Below are 26,440 nucleotides of genomic sequence, written 5' to 3' on the forward strand. Positions count from 1 at the left end.
CTCAGCACACTTCTCTTATGGGCACCACAGCCAAGGCCACAAAATGTGGGGCGTTGGCAGCAGCACGCAAAGCAGATGGGAAGCAAAATTTAGAACACAAAGTCCAGCAATGGAGCACACCGTCAAATTCTTCCACTTAGCACCATGGCAAGGACACTTAAAAAAAAAAAAAAAAAAGACTGCAATGGATGGGATTGTCTGTGAGGCAAGATTGCAGATAATGAGAAGGCTTCAGATAGCATGTTTAGTTACTCACAAAATGCAGCCCTTGCTGGCTTGGGTCACAGCCTCAGGCATATTGGGATGCCTCTCCCCACTCCTCTAGCACCCCCAGAGTGTGTAGTCAGGCAAAGCGACACTCTTGATGGCAGCAGCAGAGGACCCACCTGCACCACCAGCCTCAGCGCCTAGTTCCCAGTTCCCACCACTAAGGCAGCTCCAACCACTCCTGCCCTCCACCTCAGCCCTGTGTCCCCTCAGAAGGAAGAGAGACTCAGCAGCAGCAGCCCTCTCAGGGGAATATTGTGAAAGTACTGAAATCATTCTTTCCAAAAACTTTCACCCCTCAATTACAACATCCATCAAGCAAGATCATAATTGCCAGTTTAACTATCTTTCTAGATTAGGAATAACTAGCAGACATGTTCTAATATCTCCCTGGATATTTGGTTCCCATCCAAGACTCAAAATACACTAATTGCATTTCTCAATTTGCTCGAAAGCCTTGTAGCTTGACCCCAGCTCTGCCGATCACCACCAGGACTCATTACTATGATAATGATTATGGATACACCAAATCCTGATTTCAAAGGCCAGAAACGAGGCCTGGCATCCCAGGCTCTGCATCAACTGGCCTGGCTCAACCCACTCCCCTCTCCAAACCTCCAATCTACTCCCCACTCTCCCACCCGCCTACACTCACATCTTCTTTCCATACTTGACTACATCCCACCTCCGTCTTGAGTTCACTCCTGACCACACCGGTCTGACTCCCACAGGAGAAGGGACCCAGTGAGGGAATCCCAAGCCAGGGATAAAACGAGAAAGAGAAGCAGCAGCAGATGCCTCCCTTTCTCCCTGAGAGGGCCAAGCACCATGATAAATGCTTTCCAAATGTCATTTCATTTAAAGCTTGCAACCACCCTCTCAGAAAAGCATTATTATTGCCATTTTATGTATGTAGAAACTGAAACTCAGAGGGACTGGAGGCATGTGTCTATGGGATCCAAAGCCTGGCTTTAAACCAGCATGCTGCACTAAACAGCCAAAGGAGCGTTTCCATAGTGGGGTGTGGGGGTGGCAGGTGGCAGCGCCCAGCAGCCATATCTGGCATTTTACAGGCGGCAGTAAGTGCCAGTGGAATGGATGAGTGAGTTAACGCCAGAAGAGGAGGATGACCCAGCCAGGAAGAGGGGCAGGGGGGCGGGAGGATGGAGACAAGGCAGAAACAAAGGCAGGCAAGCTAGAAGCAGCTAGGAATGTGAGGAAACTAAGACAGCCAGGTTTTTTTTTGTTTTGTTTTGTTTTTTTTAATTTTTTATTGGTGTTCAATTTACTAACATACAGAATAACCCCCAGTGCCCGTCACCCATTCACCCCCACCCCCCGCCCTCCTCCCCTTCCACCACCCCTAGTTCGTTTCCCAGAGTTAGCAGTCTTTACGTTCTGTCTCCCTTTCTGATATTTCCCACACATTTCTTCTCCCTTCCCTTATATTCCCTTTCACTATTATTTATATTCCCCAAATGAATGAGACCATATAATGTTTGTCCTTCTCCGACTGACTTACTTCACTCAGCATAATACCCTCCAGTTCCATCCACGTTGAAGCAAAAGACAGCCAGGTTGATGAAGCAAAGACAGTGATTCAGACAATGGTGAGACATAATGATGGATCAGCCTGGACAAAGGGGACCCTGCCAAGTCCCTGAAGGCACGCAGGCCTCCAGGTGTTGGTGATGACCAATAACTGAAGGGGGCGGCCTGTCGGGCCCCGCAGCTCCAACTCAGTGTGCCCCACACCAAACCTACCTACTCCCCCCAGGAAACCTGCTCTTCCTCTCAGGCCTATGGGTTCCAGGACAGCCCCAGCTCCCTCCTGGGGCCTCGGCTCTGGCTTCGCCTTCACCCATGCCCCACACAGCTGTAAGTGAGGACCAACCTCAAATGCTGCAGTGAAGAAAACAAGCACAATTTACTGCAATGTGTACCCTTGCCCATTCCCCTGGCCCCAGGCCCGGGGTGGAAGGTAGGCCATCTTCCAGCCACCCACTGCTCTTTCACCTGCAAGGGTGGAGCATGCACCCCACCCTCCCTCCTCACCTGTCCTCAGACCCTGGCATCAGCTCACAATCTTCCCTCCACCCTCATGTCTGCCATCCTCTTACAAGAAGTCCCCACCTCAATGGCCTGGCACCCCCTCCCTCAGCAAGAAAGAGGTGGGAGGAGCCACACTTCTACCGGGTCCTGTTTACCAACCACACAAAGTCACATCCAGAAAGTTGGTAAATCCACATTCTTTTGCTTTTTTTGTTCTTGTTATTTGTTGGGAGGGAGGGAGTGGAAATAGAGGGAGAGAGAGAATCCCAAGCAGGCCCCAGGCCCCAAGCAGAGCCCAGCATGGGGCTCCATCTCACAACTCTGCGATCATGACCCGAGCTGAAATTAAGAGTCGGAGGCCTGACCTACGGAGCACCCAGGCTCCCGCACAGCAAGCACCTGGGAGAGGCAGTGTCTGAGAGGCAGGAGGCTCTGCCGCCGGGGCCACAGGGACAGCAAGGCTTCGCGGTCTCTCCGAGAGTCCAACCTGGGGCGCATCCGAGAACACACACAGCGTCACCTGCAGCTCTGCAGCCTTCCTCGTGGCTCACGGACACCAAAAGCTCCCTCCCTCCTCTGTGGGTGGGAGGCTGCCCTCCCTGCACACCCGCCACTGTGCTCTGGCACCCCGGGGGCCGGCAGATGCCCGAGCGCCGCCCCTGGGAGAGGGCCGCCGGCCCCTCAAAGGCCTGTCTGTTCCCCCTCACCCTCACATCACCTGCACTGGCCCAGGGGATGGTGTTCAACGTCCGACTTGAGCCAAGGGCAAGCAACAGTTGTGCAGATCCTGGAAGTGTGATAGTGTGAATGGTTAGTGGCAGCCCCCGTCCCAAGAGCCCCGCCAGGATGGGGAAGACAGAGGTCCCTCCTCAGCCCCCTGAGCCAGAAGCTGGGGAGACTGAGTGGCGGCCTGCAGACGCCGGGGGCTCCCCGTCCTCCCTGCACACACCCATGGCTGGGGGGAGCGCCCGATGCTGAGTGCACCTGACTGTCCTCCCTCGCCACACTCCGGAGCACCAGGCTCAGCACAAGTGCACACACACCCACACCCACACCCACACACACACACACACACCTGGCGCAGGACGGGCCCTGACCACTTAGATTAGGGAGTCCTGCCATTGCCCCCCGGGGTTCCTGGAGGTGCACACCCCCGGGGCGCCCAGTAAGAACGACGACAGGGAACCACACAGTTGGACACAACTCTGTGTCCCCGTGAAGCATGTTTACAGGTAAGAAAAGGTGCCGGTTCTCCTCGGGAACAATGCAAAGAACTGATCCAGGAATCTAGAGACGAGCTGGCAGCAAGGACCACCGGGGTCTGGCCCAGTTTTCTCATTCTGTAGATGAAGAAGCTGAGTCCGCGAGACCCGCACAGATCACCGAGCACATGATGTCACACTCACTATTTTGTTTTATTTAGTCTCTCTCTCTCTCTCTCTCTCTCTCTCTCTCTCTCTCTCTCTCTGTCTCGGCATCTCTGCCCCTAGAATATACACCCCAAGAAGGTCAGGATTCTTGCCTGTTGTGTTCGCTGCTGCTCCCACAGTGCTTAAAACAGGGCCTGGCACATAGCAGGCACTCAGTAAAAACGTGACCAACGCAGCTAATTACCCACAGTCATGAGCCATGTGCTCTGAGGACATCATGCTGCTTCTCAGCACGCTGCCAGCTATTGATTCCAGAAGGATTAACAGTAGCCTCACCAACAAACACCCCCCGGGGAGCCGTGCTGCGGAATGACTGGGTGTTGGGGTGCGGCAGTACAGTTTGCCTTATCAGGTCAGTCTTCAATCCACTGATTACTCTGAGCCTTTTAGAAACTGACTGGAAACACTTATGAGAACCCAAGGCCCTTCGATCAATGAGGACTGATCAATATTGCCAAAACCCACTATGGAATATACAGACAGCGCCATAAACCCAAAGAGCTGCCCTTCTCCCCCATTAGATGGGTTTTCAGCCCCAGCTACCCGTGCCATAGAATCAGAGCAAGGCCATGTTTGCTGGTCAACAGCAGAGCCTTCATGAGGAGTGCCAACTCTCTCCCATGCAAGAAGGGAGAAGCAGGGCCTGGTCCCGGGAGTGCCGCGGGCAAAACCTCTCTTTGCCCCCTCAGAGTCCTCCCGCTTTGGCAAGCACTAGTCACCAGACCAACACTGCCCAGAATAATGAAATTTAAACCCTTTAGACTTTGCAGAATTGCACACACTAATTTAATGGTGCTTGCATGCTCTGCTTCAGGGACCAGGCAGGCCAGGGAACTTTTGTAAAATGAAAGCAATGGCTCTCCAAGGCTGTGGGGGGAAGAAAAGAGGCTTAGAGACACCAGAGTCCTGAGACACAAAGAACTCTTGGTGGGTGGGGGCCCCTCCCCTCCCTTCCCGCTCCTCAGCCTGGGATTAGCCCTTGTCTTTCTCATGGCTGCCTCACCAGCAGCCCGGAGGGGGCAGGCACGACAGGCAGAGTGCTGCCACTTGGGAGCCTGGCAGGTCACAGCGCTGGGGGACAGCCCACGAAGGAGGAGATGGCAGGGGATGTTGGGGGGGGGGACACCAAATCAGGAAACCAAACCATGTTTCCCAAAGTCGAGGTGATGACAGAAGCAGTGGGGAGTTCTCAGGGACATCGCAGATCAGAGGGGCCTCTGTGCGGGCCAGGCACACAGCAGGGGCTAATGAGGCACACATGTCAGCATAGACAGGTTCTGGGCTTTCATTAAAGTCCTCCCTCCCTGCTGCCATCAGGCCAGGCCTTAACCAAAGCGCTGTTCACAAACACTCATGTTAGAAGCAAAATTCAAAATCATGGGGTGCACACATCCCCTCAGAGGAGCCCCCCGTTTTCATCCAAAAAGGAACTGGCAGAAGTTTCTGTACCGTGGATGAATGAGAGAACCAAGTGGCTTGGAGTCGGGTGGATGTAGCAGAGGGAGTAGACTCTGGTCACAGGAGACAGAATCTGGAATACAGAGCTCCTGAGGGGCCAAAGACATGGGCAGAGACCAGGAAACCAAGAGAGAGGGAGAGGAAGAGACTGACTTTTCAGGGAGGTGACCAAGGGACATTGTCCTAAACACGATAACAGAAACCCACAGGACCTAATGAAACTGAAGATAGGCCAAGCACGACTTCCTACACAAGCAGAGTCCCCAGCCTACCCACAGGTGGCATTCAAAAGTTCACCGTGACTCAGTGTCTGGAACTCTGAATGCATTTTTCATAGAAATGAAGTGATACCCATGGTGAGGATATCAGGCCAGCCTGTCACCATCATGGCCGAGGAATTCTCGGCAACAAGGCCCATGCTTTATTCTACTTGACTTCCATGTGCACTGCAGGGAACCTGACAAAGAGCACAAACTCACATGGATGTAGAGTGAGTGAAAGGCTTCTGTGAACATCAGGCACAATTTCACATTTCACTTCCTTGTGGGTTCCTAGAGAAGCACTGACGTCCTCAGTTTTTAAAGATACTTGGAGAATCACACCAAACTCCCCCTATTTAGACCATTCACCTGATTTATGACTATAATATCCTAAGGAAACTAAGTATTCCTAATAACCCCACAGGATAGAAAGAGAGCTATAAGGCTCGATGCACAATGCCTGCTTATACGTTCCAGGCAGCTCCCCAGGCTGGGAGCTTCATTCAGTCAAATACAAAAGGAATGCACAAGAAGTCCTGATGAAAAGGTCCTCCACTAAGGGTCACCTTGAGGCCTTGGCAACCTTCTGGACCCTGAGCTCTCCATTAGTAAAGAGAAGGTAAAACTCATTCAAAAACCAGGTCTTGGGGCACCTGTGTGGCTCAGTCCATTAAGCATCCAACTCTTGATTTCAGTTCAAGTCATGATGTCATGGGTCATGAGATGGAGCCCTACATCAGGCTCCACACTCAGTGGGAAGTCTGCTTGAGATTCTCTCCCTCTGCCCCTCCCCTGACTCACACCTGCACATGCTCTCTCCCTCTCTCAAACAAATAAATAAATCTTAAAAAATAAAATAAAACAAACTACAGATCTTTAACATTCTAGCCTCTGAACTTCTTAAGGATTCAGCGTCTTCCCATTGTTCCCACCACCTCCTTCTTCACTTCAGATGGGTCTCTTTTCTGACTTGCCAGAGGAAGAAAACCACAGCCATCCAGCCACCTACCCCCCACCACTGCTCACTTCATCTCTGTGATGATCAAAGTGCATTTTTCATACTCTGAGATCCTCCAATGCGGCCTGCTAGTTCATCGATTTATGGTATTTTGCCAACTGATGGAATTTCTGATGATCTGTGCCCTGCAGCTTTGAAAATGGTCACCACACAGCTCTGTCATGGGTGCTGTCCCTTTGTAAAGTCTTGGAATGAGGGTACAGAGTGAGTACTGGGTGACGTCACAGCTCAGGATGATAGGCTGCAGGGGGACCCCAGGGCTTCATCTCATGTTCATCCCCAGCAGGGCCTCTGAAGGCTTAAGAATAAAGAATTGCCAGATACCTACGAAAAGTGATTTTTAAATGAATGATCCTTTCTCTGGGCAGTGTTTGAAAAGGTTCTTATACTCTGAAGTTCAAAGACTCAAATAACAAATTCTTCTGACAAAGGGTAATTTGCCTAGTAAGTTCAAACCCCCTGACAGGCCTGCCAAGGAGAGTGCCAGGTAATTCTCTGCCAAAAAGCAATCCCATTTCTAGGTATTTATCCTAGAAAAATGAAAACGTATGTCCACACAAAATCTCTGCACATTTACAGCAGAAACAGCGGTAGGACACAGTGGCTAAGAGATTAGACTCCAGATCAAATGTTTATAGGAGCCTTATTTGTAATCACCAAACACCGGAAATAACACAAATGCCCTTCAAAGCGTGAATGAATGACCAAATTGGTACATCCACACAACAGAATTCCACTCAGCATCAGAAAGGAAGGAGCTGCTGATGCACACAACGTAGATGGGTCTCAAGGGCATTACGAAGAGTGAAGAGGCCAGTCTCTGAAGATTACATACTAAATGATTCTTTATATGGCCTTCCAGAAAAAAAAAAAAAAAACTATAGGGAAAGAGAACAGGTCTGTGGTTACCAGGGATTAGGGAGGTGACAAAGGGCTAGCCTTAGGGAGTTCTTCACGTTGCTGGAGCTCTCCTATAACCTGCAGTAGTCACAAGAATCTCTGCATGTGTCAAAATCCCTAGGATCATACACCAAAAATGAGAGTGAATCTTATATAAATGTCTGATTAAGAAGTTCACAGACCTTTGACACTTCTCACCAGGTAGCAATGGTGTCTTGAACGTTGTCCAGCCTTCCGACCTGTTCGAACGTGTGGAGTACCAGTGAGAGGGACAGAAGAGGAGAGACAGCACCCTCCCGGCCTCCGTCAGGAGCCCTGAGATGCCAAGGAAGAAGTCCAGCCACCCGGAAGCCACCATATGAGAGACCCGTGGAAAGATCAGAGAGAGAATGAGACCAGAGAGATAACGAGAGATGCCCAAGGAGCCCCCAGCGACCTGCATCTGCCCAGCCCAGAGGACAGCCTTGCAACCGAAGAAGCCAGGATCGGGCTGCTCGCCCATGGCAGATCTGGAGCCAGAACCACCTGGCAAGATGCTCCCAAATTCCTGGCCCAAGGAGACCACGAGAGATAATGTGAATATTTTAAGCAACTATGCTTCAGAGGGATTTGTTCACGGCCATGGATAACTAATAAAGGCAAGGCACACTTTCTGAGCAACTGCCACGTGACAGACACTTTCTCATACATTATCCTGCTTGCTTTTCCTTCATTTCATCATTTGCCGGACGCTTTCTGTACGCCAGGGCCTCTCTATGGAACAGGGCAAGAAGTGCCAAGAGCCAACGGAATCCCCAGAACGTGAGGGCGGAGAGAAGGGGGTCAGAGCCAGGGGGAAGCTGCTGGCTTGGGCAGCTGGCCAGGGGGGTGCTCCTCACAGAGGCAGCGCGGGTCTGGGGGAGGCTAACCAGCTGCCATCTGGACACGGCGCCAGTTGGGCATCTGCGGGTCATGCGAGAGGAGCTGTCCGGGGGCGGTGGGACAGTCGGCCCCAGGGCCGGAGAGAGCACCAGGCGACACGGAAGGCCGAGGAGGCCCATGGGGGCGCCCTGGCGGCCAGCCAGAAAGCGAGGTCAACTGCGAGGAGGAGGCCTGGTCGAGACAAAGGCGCGAGGAAGGCCAACACTCAAAGGGCAGGAGGCCACCGAGGACTGAGAAGGAAGGGACGGAAGGAGGGTCTGCCACTGTGGGCCGTGGAGCCGCAGCGTCCCTCGGAGGGGATGATGAGGACCGGCGAGCGCTGCCAGGACCTCAAATAAGACACAGACAGGAAACCAGCCCCTGCGTTAAGGCCGAGCAACCTTAGCAAGGGCGGTTTGGCTGCGCGCCGGGCCGTGGGGACGGGAGCGAGAAGGGGCAGGAGGGAAACTGAGGTGCGGCAGCGCGGCGGGGAGCAGCTCTAAGAGGCCCGGCGGGGAAGGCCGACTCGGGCTCTGCGGGCCGGCAGGAGGGTTTTCTGGGTGACAGAAGCTTCTGCCCACCTTGTGGCTAAAGGAACGATCCCACAGGGAAGCCGAGGCTGGAGGTTCAAGGCGGGCCAGGGGCCGTTTGGCTCTGCAGGCATCGGTGGGGGGGTGCGGGACAGGAAACAGGTCCCCCCAGGGGACCTCGCAGTTTTTGTTTTTGTCCCCACGGCCCTGTGAGGGAAGACACTACAACAGGTCCAAGGTTTTAGGAGGGGGAATATGGAGTGCACGGGCTGGGCCAGAGCTGTCACCCACCAAGATTTTGCTGACCCTCGGTGTCCTTTACTTCGGTTACTGTGCTGGCCCTCAGAGTCTGACACTGAGCAGATACCCCATAAATGTTTGTGAAAGAGATGAGGGAGGGAGAGAGTCCCTGAAAAGGGTCACAGCTTAGCCCTCGTTGGCTAACACCTGCACACACTGGGAATAGCAGTGCCCGAGGGCCACGGACGGTGGGAGCCCCGTCCTCCAGGCCCAGGCCAGGCCCGGGGTGCGGTGGTCTCCGACAGGCCTCCTCCTCCCACACATTCTTCATCAGGGGCTTTTTAAGGACGGCCTGTCCATCCCTCTCCTTTCTTCTCTCCCCTTTTCTTTATAATCATTCCTCTTCCCATATTTTCATTTTTCTCTCCTCTTTCCTTCGTTTTTCCTTATGTTTCCATTACACAGAATGGAAGTAGCTTCAGAAATGGATCTGGGCTCCCTGACAACAGCTGGGTGTCAGCCCAGCCCTGCAGCTCACCACTGTGGGTCCCCCACGTGGCGGACCGTTCTCACTTGCCTGGAGCCACCCAGACTTGACCCCCCACCCCAGGTCCCATCCACTTCTCACCTTTCCATTCACCTACTCAACCCTTCCCACTCTTGCCAGGAGGCTTTCTGGAATGTGAGCCCACGTAGATTTTTCCCACTTCCGACTTCTCCATAGCCCTGGCTGCCTATGTCACACATAGACATGAGTCATATGCTGCCTTGTCAATGGTTACTTCACTCTTTGTTATGTCTATGACTGATTGCCCCAACCAATCATAACCATAAAGGAGATGATTTTCATGGCCTGGGATCAGTGGCCTTGAGAAGAAAGTTTCGCATTTAACCAAGCTCTGTCCCACAGCTCACATAGAGATAATCACAAATGGGTTACGTATAATGTCTATGAACTCAGCTAAAATTTTCTCCTGATCGTGTATGCTCCACAAATTTCTCTGGGTGCCAACTTACGTTCCCCATGCTTATCTCCGACAGACTAAGGTTGGATCCTCACTGGACAGAGAGTTGGGATCCAGAGAACAGAAGACATGAGCCAAAGTTCTAGCCCTGCCATCCTTCAAGGGGCTGTTACTGAGCATCAGTTGTGAAGCCAACCTGATTTTAGTTTTTCTCATCTTGGAGCCCAAATGTCCCATTTCACCCCCTTTCAGGGTTGTGTGAGGATCAGCCAGGCAAACCTATGTCCCAGTGCCTTGTAAACTGCACAGACATGCCGTGGTTCTATTACTGGCATATTCGGTGATGAATCACTATCCACAAAAATGCACCCAGTTCTGGGAACAAAAAACCACTTATATCCTTGACTATTGTTCTGGACAGGGAGGCCAAAGCTCTTCTTTCCTGCCCCCAGATACACAATGCCATTGAACTTGAATGGAAGACCCCTAGGAAGACTAAATAACCTCACCCACATCCAAGCACTGGCCACTCAGACACCAGCCACTCCTGGATATTGCCAGGTCCTGCAGAAGCCAGGGGGTTGGTGATTTCTGGAAGCTGTGATGAGAAGCCAGCCTAAGCACTCCTGAAGCCTTAAATTATGATCTGATATGGCCAAGAGGTAATATATCCCTGTCAGTTGAGTGTCATCACCTGAAATAAAACCTATCCAAAAGCTCCAAGGTTGGCAAAGGGCTGATTCTTCCTGTGTGGAAAGAAGGGCAGCTGGTCTGCAGGCAGACCCACCTTCCTCTTGGGACTTCCCATAATCACACTGGCAGTGGCCTCCCCAGCTTCAGGGACCCTGCCTCTCACATAAGCTCACAGCTCTCCTTGCCCTCCCTATGGCTCAGCATGGGCACAAACAGTAAGTGAGGCTGCGTGGAAGGCCAGGAACCAGGCAAACAGGGACATCTGACCCCGAGGCGAAACTTCTCCACCTTGGACAACAGGCCTCAAATCTGGTCCTCTGGAGGAGACTTTACTACCTATGTGGCAGAGCTCCAGGGCTCATGCACATCCTTCAAACCCAATAGGAGATGACCCTGACAGGACGGTGGGCCGTCTTTTGGCAACCCCAGGCTTCCTATCTGAGATCCTAGCACAGGCTCAGTGTGGAAAAGGCCAGAAAACAAGGTTTTGATGCACTGAAGAACTGGTTCTACCTCACTCAGCTGCAGTTTGAGGGAGAAACTGTCACATGCAAATCATGTTCCTAGACCAGGGATCTGATGAAGATCTTGAAAGTTAAGAATCTACTCTATGGTTACAATCATGATATAAACAGATACTATACTTTTCCACTTAATATTCTTGCAAATATTCAAAAACTATTTATTAGGGCTGATTATGTATCAGACACTGTCCTAGGAACTCTGAACTGGAAGGTAAGTTAAAATGCACTTCCTGCTCCAGAAGGGTTACCCCTGGTGGGCAGATAGGAACACAGAATGAAATAAGACCCAGAGTGTCATGAGTGAGGGGGCGCAGGGAGCACAGCCCGAGTGGGTCTGGGGGTGGGCTGGGAAAGCCCACAGAGGGGACCCTGAAAAGCAGTCTCAGCCCAGGCTGGAGGACTGAAGAGGCAATCCAAGTAGAGGCAAGAACCTGAGCAACCATCCAGGGCAGCCTATGAGGAGAACTTCCAGCATCTTAGCACAGGGCTTGGGAGAGGCAAGGAGGGAAGGACAGTTGGGGACCATGTGGGAGCGGCAGACAAGAGGTCAGGTCACAGAGAAATCTGAGTGACCCCATGAAGAGCTGAGACTTCACCCAGTAAATACTGGGGAGCCACCAGAGTGCAGAAGGAGGAGGCAGGGAAAGGGAGGTGAGGGGATGGATGAGAGAGCTGTTTGCAGAGCCAGAAGTCCAAATGAGAGCCAGGAACACTCAGGAATGGAGAGGAGGGGACTGGATGTGTGCAGAGGAGTCAAGTCTGACTCACAGTTCTCAGGGCGTATGTAATGAATAAGATGCAGAAGATGGATGTGAGCAGCAGGTCTGGGAGAAGGAAGCTATTCGTTCTGTTCCTGACATTTTTTTAAAAGATTTTATGTATGTATGTATGTATGTATGTATGTATGTATTTATTTATTTATTTATTTATTTATTTAGGATAGACATAGAGAGACAGAGGCAGAGAACAGGAGGAGGGAGAAGCAGGCTCCATGCTGGGAGCCCGACGTGGGACTCGATCCCGGGACTCCACGATCTCGCCCTGGGCCAAGGGCAGGCGTTAAACCGCTGAGCCACCCAGGGATCCCATGTTCTTGACATTTCTTATCTACATTTCCATATGTACAATTTGACAATTTGTGTGGGTTGCTATGGACTGAATGTGTCTCCCCAAAATGCATTATTTTGAAGCCCTAAATCCCAGTGTGATAGTATTAGGAGGTAGAGCCTTTGAGAGGTAATTAGGTTTAGACGAGGGTGGGGCCCCATGATGGAATTAGTACCCTTATAAGAAGAGGAAGTTAAAGGTACAAACCAAGAACCACGAAAGAAGGAAGGAAGGGAAGGAAGGAAGGAAAGAAGGGAGGGTGGAAAGAAAGATGAAAGAAAGAAAGAAAAGAAAGAAAGAAAGAAAGAAAGAAAGAAGAAAGAAAGAAAGAAAGAAAGAAAGAAAGAAAGGAGAAAGAAAGAAAGAAAGAAAGAAAGAAAGAAAGAAAGAAAGAAAGAAGAAAGGAGAAAGAGAAAGAAAGAAAGAAAGAAAGAAAGAAAGAAAGAAAGAAAGAAAGAAAAGAAAAGAAAAGAAAGAAAAGACCAGAGCCCTCTCTGTCATGTGCAAACACAGCAAGAAGGTGGCCATCTATCTGCAAGCCAGAAAGGAGGCCTTTACCAAAAACTAAATCTGCTGGCAACTTGATCTTAGATTTCCAGCCTCCAGAACTGTTGAGAAAATATATATCTGCTCTGTAAATCCCACAGTCTATAGTATTTTGTTATAGCCTGCACCAGGATAGGATAGGAGCTATTTTAATAGCTACCCAATATTCTATCCATAACAAAACATAATATATTTAATATCTTCCATATCATGGGACATGGGGTTTCTTTAGCTTTTCATTATTAACATAATCCTCGAATATCTTTATACATATAGCACTTTTACATTTTTATTTATATCTTCAAATAATTTTTGTTAAGTGTGGTCACTGGATCAAGAATAATCATTTTTATGATTTGTATGTGTTGCCAAGTCTCTAGAAAGAGGTAGAGTCATTGACTACAGCACCTGCAGCATATTTAGTGCCTCAGTTTTCTCAAAGCAGTAGCAACTACTGAGATGGATCCCTGTCTTACGTACACAATACTATTCCTTGTATGCGTACAATGTAACGGTTGTAAGTTTGGCATTGACTTTTAAAGTATAGTCATGAATTTGTCCCTCAAAATAGGGAGAGGCAATGGGATACATACACGTAATTTACTAAGTATTTAACAGTCTTCTCTTAACACAGAGACCACGTTTCCTAATTTTATTTTTATTTTTTAAATATTTTATCCATTCATGAGAGACACAGAGAGAGAGGCAGAGACATAGGCAGAGGGACAAGTAGACTCCCTGCGGGGAGCCCGATGCAGGACTCGATCCCACGACCCCAAGGATCGCGACCTGAGCCAAAGGCAGACGCTCAACCACTGAGTCACCCAGGTGCCCCTAAGAGCCCACCTTTCCAATCATCGCCTTAAAATGGAGGAAACTGCAACCATCCAAGATAAATTCTTTACCCTTCTTAGTGATGAAACCCCTAGGAATTCATCTTAAGGAAATAATCAGACATAAGCACAAAGATTTTCCTTCTGCAAGCACGTATATTACAGCATTATCTGTATTTTTATATTGGCAACTACCTAAACACCCAATGGCTCATTCATTCCTGCATTTGTTTAATGACTACTTATTAAGCACCAAGCACAGGACAAATAAATATGGAAGGGATAGAGCCCTTTCCTTCACAGAGCAAGGGAGCGATGCTTACATGGCCCATCGTACATGCACAGACTGGATCAGCATGCTGTCACTAAAGATGATATGCTCCAAGAGTATTTAATGGCTTGGGAACGTAACCACAAGATTATATTTTAAGATACATAGATATATTAAAATACTGGTAAGACACAAAGTGTTAAGAATGATTGGTTCCCTTTGGGGAGTGACAAGAGTGGTTTATATTTCTTCAGTGTGCTTTTCTGTAGTTTCCAAATTTATACACATGCTCATTCTGGGATGGAAACAGATGCTCTGTTAGTTTTCCATGGGTAGATTCCTTGCCTCTTGGCCTTTCTCTCCTTGGATCTAGGTTTGCTACTGGTATCCTCTCCCGGGCAATGTCACTCGGAATTCCACACACACAGTTTAAGTTCACAGCCAAGTGGAAGGGCAAGTGTGAAGATGATTTAGGGTACCAACCATACACAGACCAATGTAGATAATATTGACTTAACTAAGAAAAATAGACCATATTACTCAGTGTTAACATGAGAAAAAGGCAGCTTTTTTGCTACTGCTGCCACAGGGAAAAGTGACAGGTTTGATACTTCCAGCAACCCCTTCTAGGTACAACTATCTGCAGGTCAGAGCTCACTCCACTTACCAAACCCTGCAGTCATGACCCTTCTGGCTTATCCATCCTATTTCTACCTTCTTAGGCACAGTCAACCAAAAAACTGTCTAGACCTGACTCCATCCCATCTGTGAAGCTTTGAAAACCCACTTCTGCAAGTGAAAATCAGGGGCAAGTAAAGAATAAATTCTACCTGGCAGCCCCGGTGGCCCAGCGGTTTAGCACCGCCTTCAGCCCAGGGTATAACCCTGGGGACCCGGGATCAAGTCCCACGTCGGGCTCCCTGTACGGAGCCTGCTTCTCCCTCTGCCTGTGTCTCTGTATCTCTTTCTCTCTGTCTGTCATGAATAAATAAACTAATTAATTTAAAAAAGAGAATAAATTCTACCAAGAGAGCTCAAAAACGGGAAAGGCTGCACATGAAGGGAGAGGCAACTACTCACCCTCATACTAGAACATGCTGGCCGGAGGCTTTACAGAAGGGATTTCGCATGGGAAGAGTTTGAATGAGACCACTCTTCCTTCTCTCCAGCCCTGAATGCTATGGTAATTTGCCCATTCAACAACCATTTACTAGACATGTACTTTGTGCCAGGCACCGATCTAGGCTCTAGGGTAAACCATAAAACCATAAACTAACCAACTCTGCCTTCATGGAGCAGTGGACCAGCCACTCAAGGGCTTTGGAGTTGACCCTGAAGGACACGGCGCACAGGGAGGTTTGGAGCAGAAGAGGGACGTTTCCTGACTTTTTCTTTTTTCTCTCTCTCCCTTTTTAAAAAAGATTTTATTTATTTGAAAGAGAGAGAGCATGAGCGGGGGGGAGGGGCAAGCAGACTCCCCACTGAGCACAGAGCCCAAGGCAGGGCTGATCCCAGGACCCTGAGATCATGACCTGAGAGGAAGGCAGATGCTTAACCGCTTGAGCCACCCAGGCGTCCCTCTCTCTTTCCTCTTCAATGAGTCACACAGGCCTGTTTTGGAGGTATTCCTTCACATTAAAGGCTAGTAAAGGGACCCTCTTTCACCATTCCTTCCCCTACTGGCCATGATCCAAGGCAAGGAGAGAACCTCCACCCTAGCAGACACCAAGGCTTGCTGTGAGCCACAGTTAGCGAGGCAGGGGGGTGTTAGCACAAGAACACACCGCTAGACAACGTGGCAGGCAGCCCAGGAAGGCCCCTCGGAGGCTGTGGACACGCGTGGGCCAGGGCAGTGCCACTGAAGACTGCTCCAAGCCCTCACATTCCCCGTGACTCGCATTGTCACAGGGACATCGTCCACCTCTGTGTTCAGGAGGCTGCTTTCCCAGGGAGACCAGCACCCCGGCCCTCGAGCTGCTCGCAGCCTGTGGGGTGAAATCAGAGAACCGGACAGACGTCCCTCACAGTTGTTCCCAAGGGCTGAAAGCTAGGTTTTCAGGGTGTAGCACACTTAACAATATTAAATTTCACTTACTTACATTACAATGGGAGAGGGGAAGGAAGCATTGTTTCAGCCGGTTGTCTCAACCCCACCACAGCCACACACGCGTGTCCATGACTTGTGAGGGACTTACCTTTGACTCTGGATGAATAATTATTGTGAGGGGAGGGCTGGGGAAGGTGAGCTCAAATCACAGAGAAAACAAAACCAGTACTAAAGTGGTATAAAATGTAAGTGGTATGAACTCCCTTAAGTCACAACTCTGGCCAGTATTAAGAGGCAAAGGGACCGGCTGCGGTACCACGGGTGACTTCACCGTAGCCAGAAGGACTCTGCTCCTCGGTCTCCCCTCCCAGGACCCACTCCCTGTCTTACACCTGCTCTAAACCCGTTGGTGTCTGGCCACTCAACTCGTCTGCCACGAGCCCCAAGCTGCTCTTGGGATCTGATCAGAATATCAGGCAAAAGATGCATCAGTTCTATCTTCTTTTCTGAGAACTTCAAAATAATCTTCGGTGTGTCCTGTGTGCTTTGGTGAAGACCCTGGCATCTCATTCGCGGCCATAGTACCAGGGTGAAGAAGCAGAGTAGCCCCAATCAATAACAACAAAGACTTCTTCTGGGTCCTCTTTCCAGTAATGTGGAAATGCTTGATGAGTTGGTCAACAAATCCATTTTTCTGCATCCCTTTTGCCAAATCTAGGAGCATTGTTCTATGCAGAATTGCAAGTTGTTTACCATTTTCCCTTTTTCCAATGTGTTAACAATTTTGAGACTTTTCTCCCTGATATTGAGTTCTTTTTTTTTTATTTTTTAGGATTTTATTTTTTTTAATGTTTTTAAGTATTTTTTTTAATTTTTATTTATTTATGATAGTCACAGAGAGAGAGAGAGAGAGGGGCAGAGACATAGGCAAAGGGAGAAGCAGGCTCCATGCACCGGGAGCCTGACGTGGGATTCGATCCCGAGTCTCCAGGATGGCGCCCTGGGCCAAAGGCAGGCGCTAAACCGCTGCGCCACCCAGGGATCCCTATTTTTTAGGATTTTATTTATTTATTCATGAGAGACACAGAGAGAGAGGCAGAGACACAGGCGGAGGGAGAAGCAGGTTCCCTGAGAAGATCCTGATGTGGGACTTGATCCCAGGACCTCAGGATCACAACCTGAGCCAAAGGCAGATGCTCAACCACTGAGCTACCCTAAGTGCCCCTCCTAATATTAAGTTCTAAACATTTCCCCTTAGAATTCAAAATTTTAATTTCTGGTTACAAATCCTAAATGGTGAAGAGGAAGTATGTTCCCAAGTTGTAAATAGATACAAGGTAATTCCATTCGTTACTATGTGGCTGTAAAAATAGATCAATCTCTGGATATATAATTCTGCTCACGCATGGTAATGTTTTTTAATGATCCATCTTCCCCTCCCCCACCAAAACTAATCCATAAATGGCTTAATCTTTCCATAGAAATCTAAAGCTGCCTGTAAGAGTGCCAACATATACAATCAACTTACATTTTCATATACAGGACATCACTGCCAGGCACTGCATTCTGGATGCTCTCTTGAGGCATACTCCAGGTGGAGGTGGAGCTGGCTCACTGGGAATCAGGTAAGACCCTGGGTGTGGCCATGAGAGCAAGTCATAGGCTCCAACAGCCACTGGGAAACTGATACCTTTACATGGTATCATTAATTATAGCCTTAGCAACATCTCAGCTTAGTGATAAAAATTTAGGGGCATTTACCGAAGCTACACATATAATATCTCTACCTTAACACTTCCTTTACCAAACTCAGACTTTGTGTAGCTGATGACTGCTGTCTTCATCATATGAACTAAGCCTAGAAAGACATCCTGAACATAAAAAAACAGATGTCCTACGCTTGTTTTTCAAAGATCCTAAGAAGAACACAACCATGAGGGTGAGAAGAAAAATAAAAGCAGAAGCACAACAACAAATTTGCTGACAACTGGCCATCTCAGCCATAGCAAACACACTGAGCACACCAGTGCACTTTAAAAAAGGACTCGGATCCCAAAGGGAATGTTGGAACTCGTAATATAATTTTTCCTCTTTTATTTAAAAAGTTCCAAAAACAAAAAGTTCAACATATGCAAAAGTATAGAAAACAGTACAATGACCCCCTCATTCACCCATAATCCAGCTTTAGCTCATGGTCTATCTTGTTCCTCTGTACACTCACCCACCTACTTTCCACTTATCCAGGATTATTTTGAAACAAATTCCAGACATCCTATAATTTCATCTGTAAATAGTTCTGCATGTATCTCTGAAGAAGACAAACTTGCCTTTAAATATAACCATAATATTATTATCACACTTTAATAATTTTTAATGTCAAATAAATTTATTTTTCTTAATTTAAATTTAATAATTTTTTAAAGATTTTATTTATTTATTCATGAGAGACACACAGAGAGAGAGAGAGGCAGAGACACAGACAGAGGGAGAAGCAGGTTCCATGCAGGGAGCCCGATTTGGGACTCGATCCCAGATCTCCAGGATCACACCCTGGGCCAAAGGCAGTGCTAAACCGCTGAGCCACCCGGGCTGCCCCAATTTAATAAATTTTAATATCCAATAGTCATTATTCAAGTTTCCCCAATGATTTCAAATAGTTATTTACCGTGTGTTTCTTAGAATCAGTATCCAATTAGAGCCACACATTGCAAATGGCTGTTGATGTATCTCTTAAATCTCTTTTAATCTAAGGTTCCCTACCATCTTTTTTGTTTTTCTTCTTCGCAATTTAATTTTTGGAGAAACTATAATCGCCCACAATCTGGATTTTTGCTGATTGCACCCCTGTGGTGAGGTTTTAGCATTCATTGTAACTTAATTTTCCCCCCATTCTTTCTTAACTTGGTTCAGAAACAAGATCCAGAAACACTTCCCAATGAAATTGCTAAAAAGGCAAAGAAAGAAAGAAAGAAAGAAAGAAAGAAAGAAAGAAAGAAAGAAAGAAAGAAGAGAAGAAAAGAAAAAAGAAAAGAAAAAGAAAGAAAGAAAGAAAGAAGAAAGAAAGAAAGAAAGAAAGAAAGAAAGAAGAAAGAAAGAAAGAAAGAAGAAAGAAAAGAAAGAAAAAAGAAAGAAAGAAAGAAAGAAAGAAAGAAAAGAAAGAAAGAAAGAAAGAAAGAAAAAAGAAAGAAAGAAAGAAAAGAAAGAAAGAAAGAAAGAAAAAGAAAAGAAAAAGAAAGAAAGAAAGAAAGAAAAGAAAAGAAAAGAAAAGAAAGAAAAGAAAAGAAAAGAAAAGAAAGAAAGAAAGAAAAGAAAAGAAAAGAAAAGAAAAGAAAAGAAAAGAAAAGAAAAGAAAAGAAAAGAAAGAAAGAAAGAAAACAAAAAGCCGTCCGCTGGCCTCTGCACAGGAGCAGCCCCGAGCTTCGGGAGTGTCCCAGCTTGCTTCAGCGGGGACTTGGCCGGGCCGCCGCGGCGGAGGGGCATCACCTGGGGCATCACCTGGAGGCCCGTGTGCCGGGTGCCGGGTGCCGGGAGGGGCGGCTGGCAGAGGAGGACAAGTTCGCAGGGGTTCAAAGTTTCCTCTTCACCGAGAAATAAACCCCGGAGGAGAAAGAAGGCTGGGGGAGGGGTGCTCGCGTCCCCGGCGTGTTAATCAGTTTTAAATCTGCCACCATTAAGACCCAACATTTCAGAGTCCGGAGGGGGGAGGGCGGGGGCCGTCCTGTTGTTTTCCAGAGGGACGCAGGTTGGACTCCGAGGACAAAAGGCACCGCCTCGCCGGGCTTCAAGGCTGGCAGGACTTAGCAGAGCACAACCGGGTAAGTCACAGGCTGTGACAGGCAGCCGCGTGTGAAGGCGACGCAGTCCGCCCCCTCCCCCACCTGCGCTTCCCGGGCCCCTGGAGCATGTGCTCTGCTGGCTTTCTAATAATGGGACACAGTTGGCTACAGGCTTTGGAGTAAAAAAAGACTTGACCTTAAATCTCGGCTCCTTCACTTAAAAGCAGGGTGGCCTTAGATAACCTGCTTTGCGGCCCTGTGCCTCAGTTTCCCCCGCCTGTTACCTGGGGAGACTGCTGTCCACCTGCTAGGGTCGATATGAGGATGAATGAAGTTATGCGTGGAGGCCTACCGCCTAGCGCCCGGCACACTCCCGTCCTGTGGTCCCCCTTGCCCCCAAGGACTCCTGCCGTCCCTTCCAACGCAGATCCTTGCGGGGAGCCATGATAGCACCTGCGGGACGTCTGGCTGGGTTACCGATGCTGTCTGTGGCCATGCATGAAGCAAAGCCAACTGACCCATAAAGAGTTCAATCCCATGATCCTGATCTCAATAGCCCGGCTCCAACCAACTGAGCTAATTACGGTAGAGTCAGATGCGACTCAGCTTGCACAGAGATGCTCTTAGCAGTTCATACAACATTCTTAAACGGTTTTGTCCTAAGATGCTCTGTGACACAACACACTTGCCAACTTTACCAGTGATCTCATCTTTTAAAAATCTTAATGTAATGCAGCAAACAGATGTGTCCCTTAAGAGGATTAAGGTGGAAATTCATTACAGCAATAATACCAGTGGATTTGTGTTCTATAACTAACACCGATCAATCAACTTAGTGCACACTCCATCTTAGCACTCCTGAGCTTCAAGGAAAACACGGAAGAACTGAACAGCCACGTCTTCTCCCTCAAGGAATTGATCTGCAACAGAGGAGACAGTGAGAGCCCCACATGCTGAGAGCCTGATCTAAATGACCTCTAATCCGTGCTGCTTAGACTGTAGTGTACACAGGAATCACCAAAGCATGCTGGAAAAACACACATTCTGATTCAGCAGGTGTGGGAAGGCTGACAGTCCTTTCTAATGGAAGTCTAGGAAATGCCCAGCCCACACTTGAAGGACCAAGGCTCTGATCCTCACTGCAATCTGTTGTTTTGCAGGTACAATAGCTGAGGCAGTCTGGCGACCACAAAGACAAAAGTGATGAGAAAAAGATGAACACAGTAAGTCAAGAGATGGAACTCTGGCAAATGGACAAGCTGCCTGGAAGGAAGACATCCAAGACACAAAAGTGGAGTCATTAAGAGCTCAGACGTGGTGTCAAATGCCAACTCTGGAATTTTGCACTCACGTGACCAGGTGAATTTCACCTGCCCTGGGTCTCTTAGGCTATGAAATGCAACAGTACCAGGACCTGATCCGTGGGCGTGGTGAGATGGTGCATACTGAGGATGGGCCTTGTCTCAGGCAAGTGCCTTGAACATGGTCACTGTTATCGTTCCACTCTGTCTAGTCCACGGAAGGCACCAAGATATCTCCTGAACTAAACTACCGCCTCTTTAAATTTTTATTTTATTTATTTATTCATGAGAGACACAGAGAGATAGAGGCAGAGACATAAGCAGAGGGAGAAGCAGGGTCCCCGCAGGAGCCCGATGTGGGACTTGATGCCAGGACCCCAGGATCACGCCCTGGGCCAAAGGCAGACGCTCAACCGCTGAGCCACCCAGGCGTCCCTAAATTACTGTCTTCGTTGCCATTTTAACAGGTAAGCTAGTCATCACTTTTTCTTGGTAAAAATATTCTACAATCCCACTTTTGTCTGTCAAAAGGCAACAAGAGTCCTTAGCCTTTTGTATCAATCAATCCGAACACATTTAAATCCCCAAAGGCCTCCGACTTACTAATTCTACTGTATTGTTTTTTCTAAATTAGAAGTCCTATAATTATAATTCTTTAAAACACTAAATCAGAAAGAAACACCTATTCATGCAACATTTGAAAACAAAAGGCCTTACCTAGGCCAGATAGAACGTATAACCACCAAAATGAATATCTCCCCAGTGAGAATACAGCATCTGTTTTGACCTTTTTGTTATCAAAACTCATCATTAATTATCTTCCCTGGAACTACTAGCAGTTTGAGAAGAAAATAAACAAAGATAAAGCATAATAAGCAAAATATACCATTTTTGTCCAAGACTATACTAGTTAAATGAACAACTAACTTCTAAAGGAGTCAGCAGACATGATCTAAAATGAATATATCATTAAGTTAAGAAAAGATGCACAGACCCCAGTTTTGGCTGGTAAGGGCCTGAGAGATTATCCAATTCACAGGTTCCCAGCACAGGAGAAACCTAGCAGCGGGGCTGCGCAATGAGAACCCTCCGTAGGGCCTTCTACATGCCGGTTGCGCAGGTGTGTTCACTTGGTGACCATGCCTCCAGCTGCTCACTTATGCCTTGCACACTTTTCTGTACATGCGATCTACTTCGAGCAACAAAAGTTTACTCTCCCAGGGAGTCGCATGTGCAGGATGGCTGGGTACGCCCAGGGTGTCTGCATGTTCCACAGTCACGCCTCTCCATCCTGTCCATCACACAGATTGCCCTCCCCCAAGGAGCTCCCCATCTGGCCAAGGCCAGGCTCAAAGGGACCCGTAAGAAGCTGTTCCCTGTGGTGTGGGAAGCCTGACTCACGGCAGGGACCTGGAGTGACAGCTGGCCCACTCCCTCACCATCAGCTAATTCACAGTGGGGTGGTAACTATTTGTTCTCACCTCTCAAGGAACCCTACCAGACTAGGAATTCTGCCTCAAGGCTCTTACTCATGCTCTTAACATCCAACTGCCCCAGGTCAAAAAGTACCTGGCACACAAAGGTAATTTGGTAAGCGCCCCCAGGTTAATAGAAGAGAACCCCCAGGAGGTGCTGCTTCTGCCCACAGCCGCACAGCTGGTCCAGGGAGCAGAGCAGCACTGGGGACTCAAGACACACAGGCCTGGCTTGAATCTCAGCTCTCTACTCCTAGCAGAGAAACTAGGTTACTTTGTCATTTTCTGTCTCAGTTTCCTCATCTGCACAATAGGGATGGTACATACACAGAGGTAGGTAGTATTCCATGAGACCGTGCACTCACATCCCTCATGGTGTGATACAGAGTGTATGCCTATATGCCAAGTGATCAAAACTCGTTAGGTCTTTCTATCACAGGAGGATCATCCATTTTAAGATTACCTGCAGGAAACTACCAAGCATTTTAAAACATGAATGTGCACATAGGCACACAAATGCACTGAATTCTGCTTTACAGAACCCTAATAGAATCCACCAGTCACTCAGCTCTAGATGTGAAAAACAATGCCAAATATCTGAATATACTGCAGGGGTCTTTGGGCAAAAGACGCTGAGACTCAGTCTGGCTGGCTGCCAAGACAAGGAGTCAAGGGGTTCTATGGGATACCTTCTGGTTCTGTTTATTCTATAGGGGACCCCTCGGAAAGTTCTGTGAAGCCAATGCAACTTCAGTGCTGTGGCTTCTGGGGGTGGGAGGGGGTGGTGATACAGGAAGCCAACACTAGAGCATCAGGATTTCCTCCTACCAGACCAGGAACACTGGATGAAGACTATGGGGCTATTCCAGGGAAACATAAAAACATACTCTAGTTTCCAGCTTGAAAGGTCAACCTATATATATATATATGGTTTGAAATCCAAGAAAACCACTTCAAGGTCATAGGGCCACAGTTATGAGCCTTCTGTGGTTTCAGCAAAAGATTACTGTAATCTGAGATCATAATGAATAAAATATCATGATGCCAAAGAAGCCCTTCAAAAACTTTTAACTCAATCTACTGATTAAGAAGACCCAAATAATTTACAAAAGTGACTCCGATAAGCTGAATTCACAATACATCATTCTATCCCTCCATCTCCCAATCCAACCTGCTTTTATGGCCAGAGAGACTCCCCCAAACAGTGACTGTTAGCCATTCTGCACCAACTGCTCCCATTCCTCATTCCTGAAAACAGGTTACTACTAATTAAGTAGGGAGGGAAAGCACTGATACACTACTAATAGAGGGAGAACAAGAGTGCTGCCAAAGTTCACCAGCTTCCACATACAACCTCCCTCTCTTCCAAGGCAGGTGAACATCCTACAGAAATCTAAAGAATTTTCAAAAATCAATTTTGGTCTTTTTGGTATCAAGGGTTATCTCTTCCAAATATTTATCAACGTTGATCTTCAAAGAATAAATCATCTCCAAGCTTTGATATGAACCCTAAGCAAAAAAAAAAGAAAAAGAAAAGAAAGAAAAGAAAAAGAAGAAAAAGAAAGAAAAGAAAATGTGCTGGGAAGTTAATTCTTCAAGGTGCAATCTGTTTAAGTAGGAGGAAGGGCTCTCCTGGATAACTAAATGGTCAGCTTTCAACGGCCGGCGCCTTGCAACACACACTTTGCAAGATGCCTGTCCTCCTGCAAAGGGTTAAGAAAGAAGAAGAAGAAAAGAAGAAAAAAAGCCTCTATCGGGTGGACTGAGAAGCCATTCTTCCCGGGGGACCCTCCTTGCGGGCTGCGAGGCTCGGGCTTTGTGCGCGCGCCGCCCCTCCGCGCCCGCGCCCCTCCTCCCGCAGCGCCGGCCCCTCCGGGGTTCCCGGGGCCACCTGCTCCTCCCGCGGAGAAGGGACTGCTCGGAGCGCTGCCTCCGTGCGCCGCGGCGTCCCCGGCGCTGCCCGCGGGGGAGGCGGAGGAGGTGCCCCGGGAGGCGCGCTTTGTCGCGAGGGTCGCGCGGCCGCCCGCAGCGGCGCCGGAGGCCTGGGGGGCTTGGACCGGAGTCCTCGGGCGCCGGGTCCTTCCCGCGCCCGGCTCAGCGCGGGCCCAGGTGCCAGGGCCGAGCACCCGCAGGGCCGTCCGGGCCGCAGCCCGCCCACCCCCCGAGCTAACGGCGCGGCGCCCGGGAACCTTCTCCATCCCGCCGGCCGGCGCGGCACCTGCTCGGCCCCGCCCGCCCCGGCTCTGGGCCGCCCTCCTCTCACACCCGGGGGGTCCCGCGCCGGCCGGCGGGTGCCCCGGGCCCCTCTGCCTAACGGGGAGGCGGGAGGCGGGAGGCGGGAGGCGGGGAGGTCTGCCCTTGGGCGCCCGCCCCCGGGGGCCGCGCCTGCCCCAGCCCGCCCGCGGCGCGCCCCGCAGCCCCGGCTGCGTGCGGGGAGCCCGGCCCGGCCGTGGACCGTACCTTGTGCGGCGCCCGCAGCAGCCGGTGGACCCCGGCCAGCTGGGTGCCCAGAGCGAGGTCCTCGCGGAACGTGAACAGCGGAGGCCGGCTGGGCTCGGGGAAGTTGGTGCTGTTGAAGGGGTCGGTGTCGTCCAAGAACTGCACCCGGCAAGCCAGCGTGGCCATGATGCATCCCTGCCCTGGGGGCGCGGGCGCCGGGATCGGCGGGGCCGCGGGCCGGGACGCCGGGTCACGCCGCGAGCAGGGGAGGCCGCGGCCGCCGCTCGCTGGCTCGCTGGCTCGCGGGCTCGCAGGCTCCGGCGCGCCCCGCTGCAGCCCGGGCTCCGGCCGCGGGGGGCGGGGCGGGGGCGGGGCCGACCGGCCCCGTGTCCCCTCCTTCCCCGGCTCCTCCCCTCCTCCGTCCCCCAGCGCCAGTCCCCGCGGCCCGGACCCGCGGGACCCGCCGCCTGGAAAGGGAGAGGGCGGGCGGCTCGCGCGGCCTCCGCAGCCAGTCCTCGGGGGCGGGGCGGGGGATCCCCGGGCGGCTGAGTCCCGCAGCGCGGGCGCCGCGTGGGCCGCGGGCTGCACGTGCGCGCCTGGCCGGGGGCGCACCCGCCGAGCGGCACCCCTGCGAGCTCCGGCCATCCCGGCTTCCCCATCTGGGAGAGGGCTTAACCCCTTGCACCTGAAGGCCGCGGCGCCGGGCCCCAGCTGCGCACCTGCAGGCGAGGGAGCCGGCCCCGGCAGCAAGCGGGCTGCTGGCAGCCACCGGAGCCCCGGCAAGTTACCGGGAGGTTTCCCTAGGGGAGAAGGAAGCTTGGAAGGAGGAGGGCGAGCCGGGCAACCCAGGCAGCTCCTCGCAGACAACCCCAGGGGGCGCTAGGGCAGATGTCCGGGGACTGCAAGGCCCTGCGCCAGGACCCCCAGCGCCGGGCGCCACACCGGGGCCACCTGGTGGGTGCTAGCTGGCCCTCGGTGTCCCCTCAGCCTACTGACCACTTAGGGCCCCGAAAAGCCCCAGCTGGACCCTGTGGGGCCGCGGACCGCTTCCAAAGAGGTCGCTGAATTGCGGAGGGGCGGCGAAGAGCGAGACCCAGCCGCCAGCGAAGGACGCGGGAGGGAGGGATGCCGCCCTGCCGGCCTCCGCCTCGCGGGCACCCGGACTCCTCCCCGCCTCCGCCGCTCTCCTCGCTGCCCGAGGGCGACCCCCTCCGTTTCCGATAAGAATTCAGCGCCTTCGCGGTTCCGCATACCTCGCACAGGTGCCTGGGCTGATTAACACCCAGTCGCTCTGAACATCTGCGTCTGTCTACAAGGCGGCTCTCTAACATCTCTCTCCCTTTCTTCTGGTTTCAGGGAGTAAGAAACCCTTGTCCCATGCTTAGCCCCTTCACTGGCACCTTTATTG

At 50.2% G+C, this 26,440-nt stretch overlaps 1 protein-coding gene across 15 annotated transcripts in view; it reads right to left on the bottom strand.

Annotated features, from left to right (window-relative positions):
• The window catches only part of FHOD3 (formin homology 2 domain containing 3), a 464,819-nt gene extending 439,445 nt beyond the window's left edge, over positions 1-25,374 (bottom strand). For 9 of the 15 annotated variants that reach the window (XM_025429108.3, XM_025429100.3, XM_049112689.1 and 6 more), the window contains exon 1: positions 25,054-25,373. In XM_025429108.3, the coding sequence (XP_025284893.1) occupies positions 25,054-25,218 (165 nt within the window). In that variant the 5' untranslated portion in view covers positions 25,219-25,373. Of the gene's footprint in view, positions 1-25,053 lie in introns of all 15 variants that reach the window. The other 6 variants (XM_049112684.1, XM_049112683.1, XM_049112686.1 and 3 more) reach the window with 3 other exon arrangements.
• Between the last annotated feature and the right edge of the window lie 1,066 nt (positions 25,375-26,440).

Source organism: Canis lupus, chromosome 7, assembly GCF_003254725.2.
Source record: "Canis lupus dingo isolate Sandy chromosome 7, ASM325472v2, whole genome shotgun sequence".
In the NCBI taxonomy this organism is placed as follows: domain Eukaryota; kingdom Metazoa; phylum Chordata; class Mammalia; order Carnivora; family Canidae; genus Canis; species Canis lupus.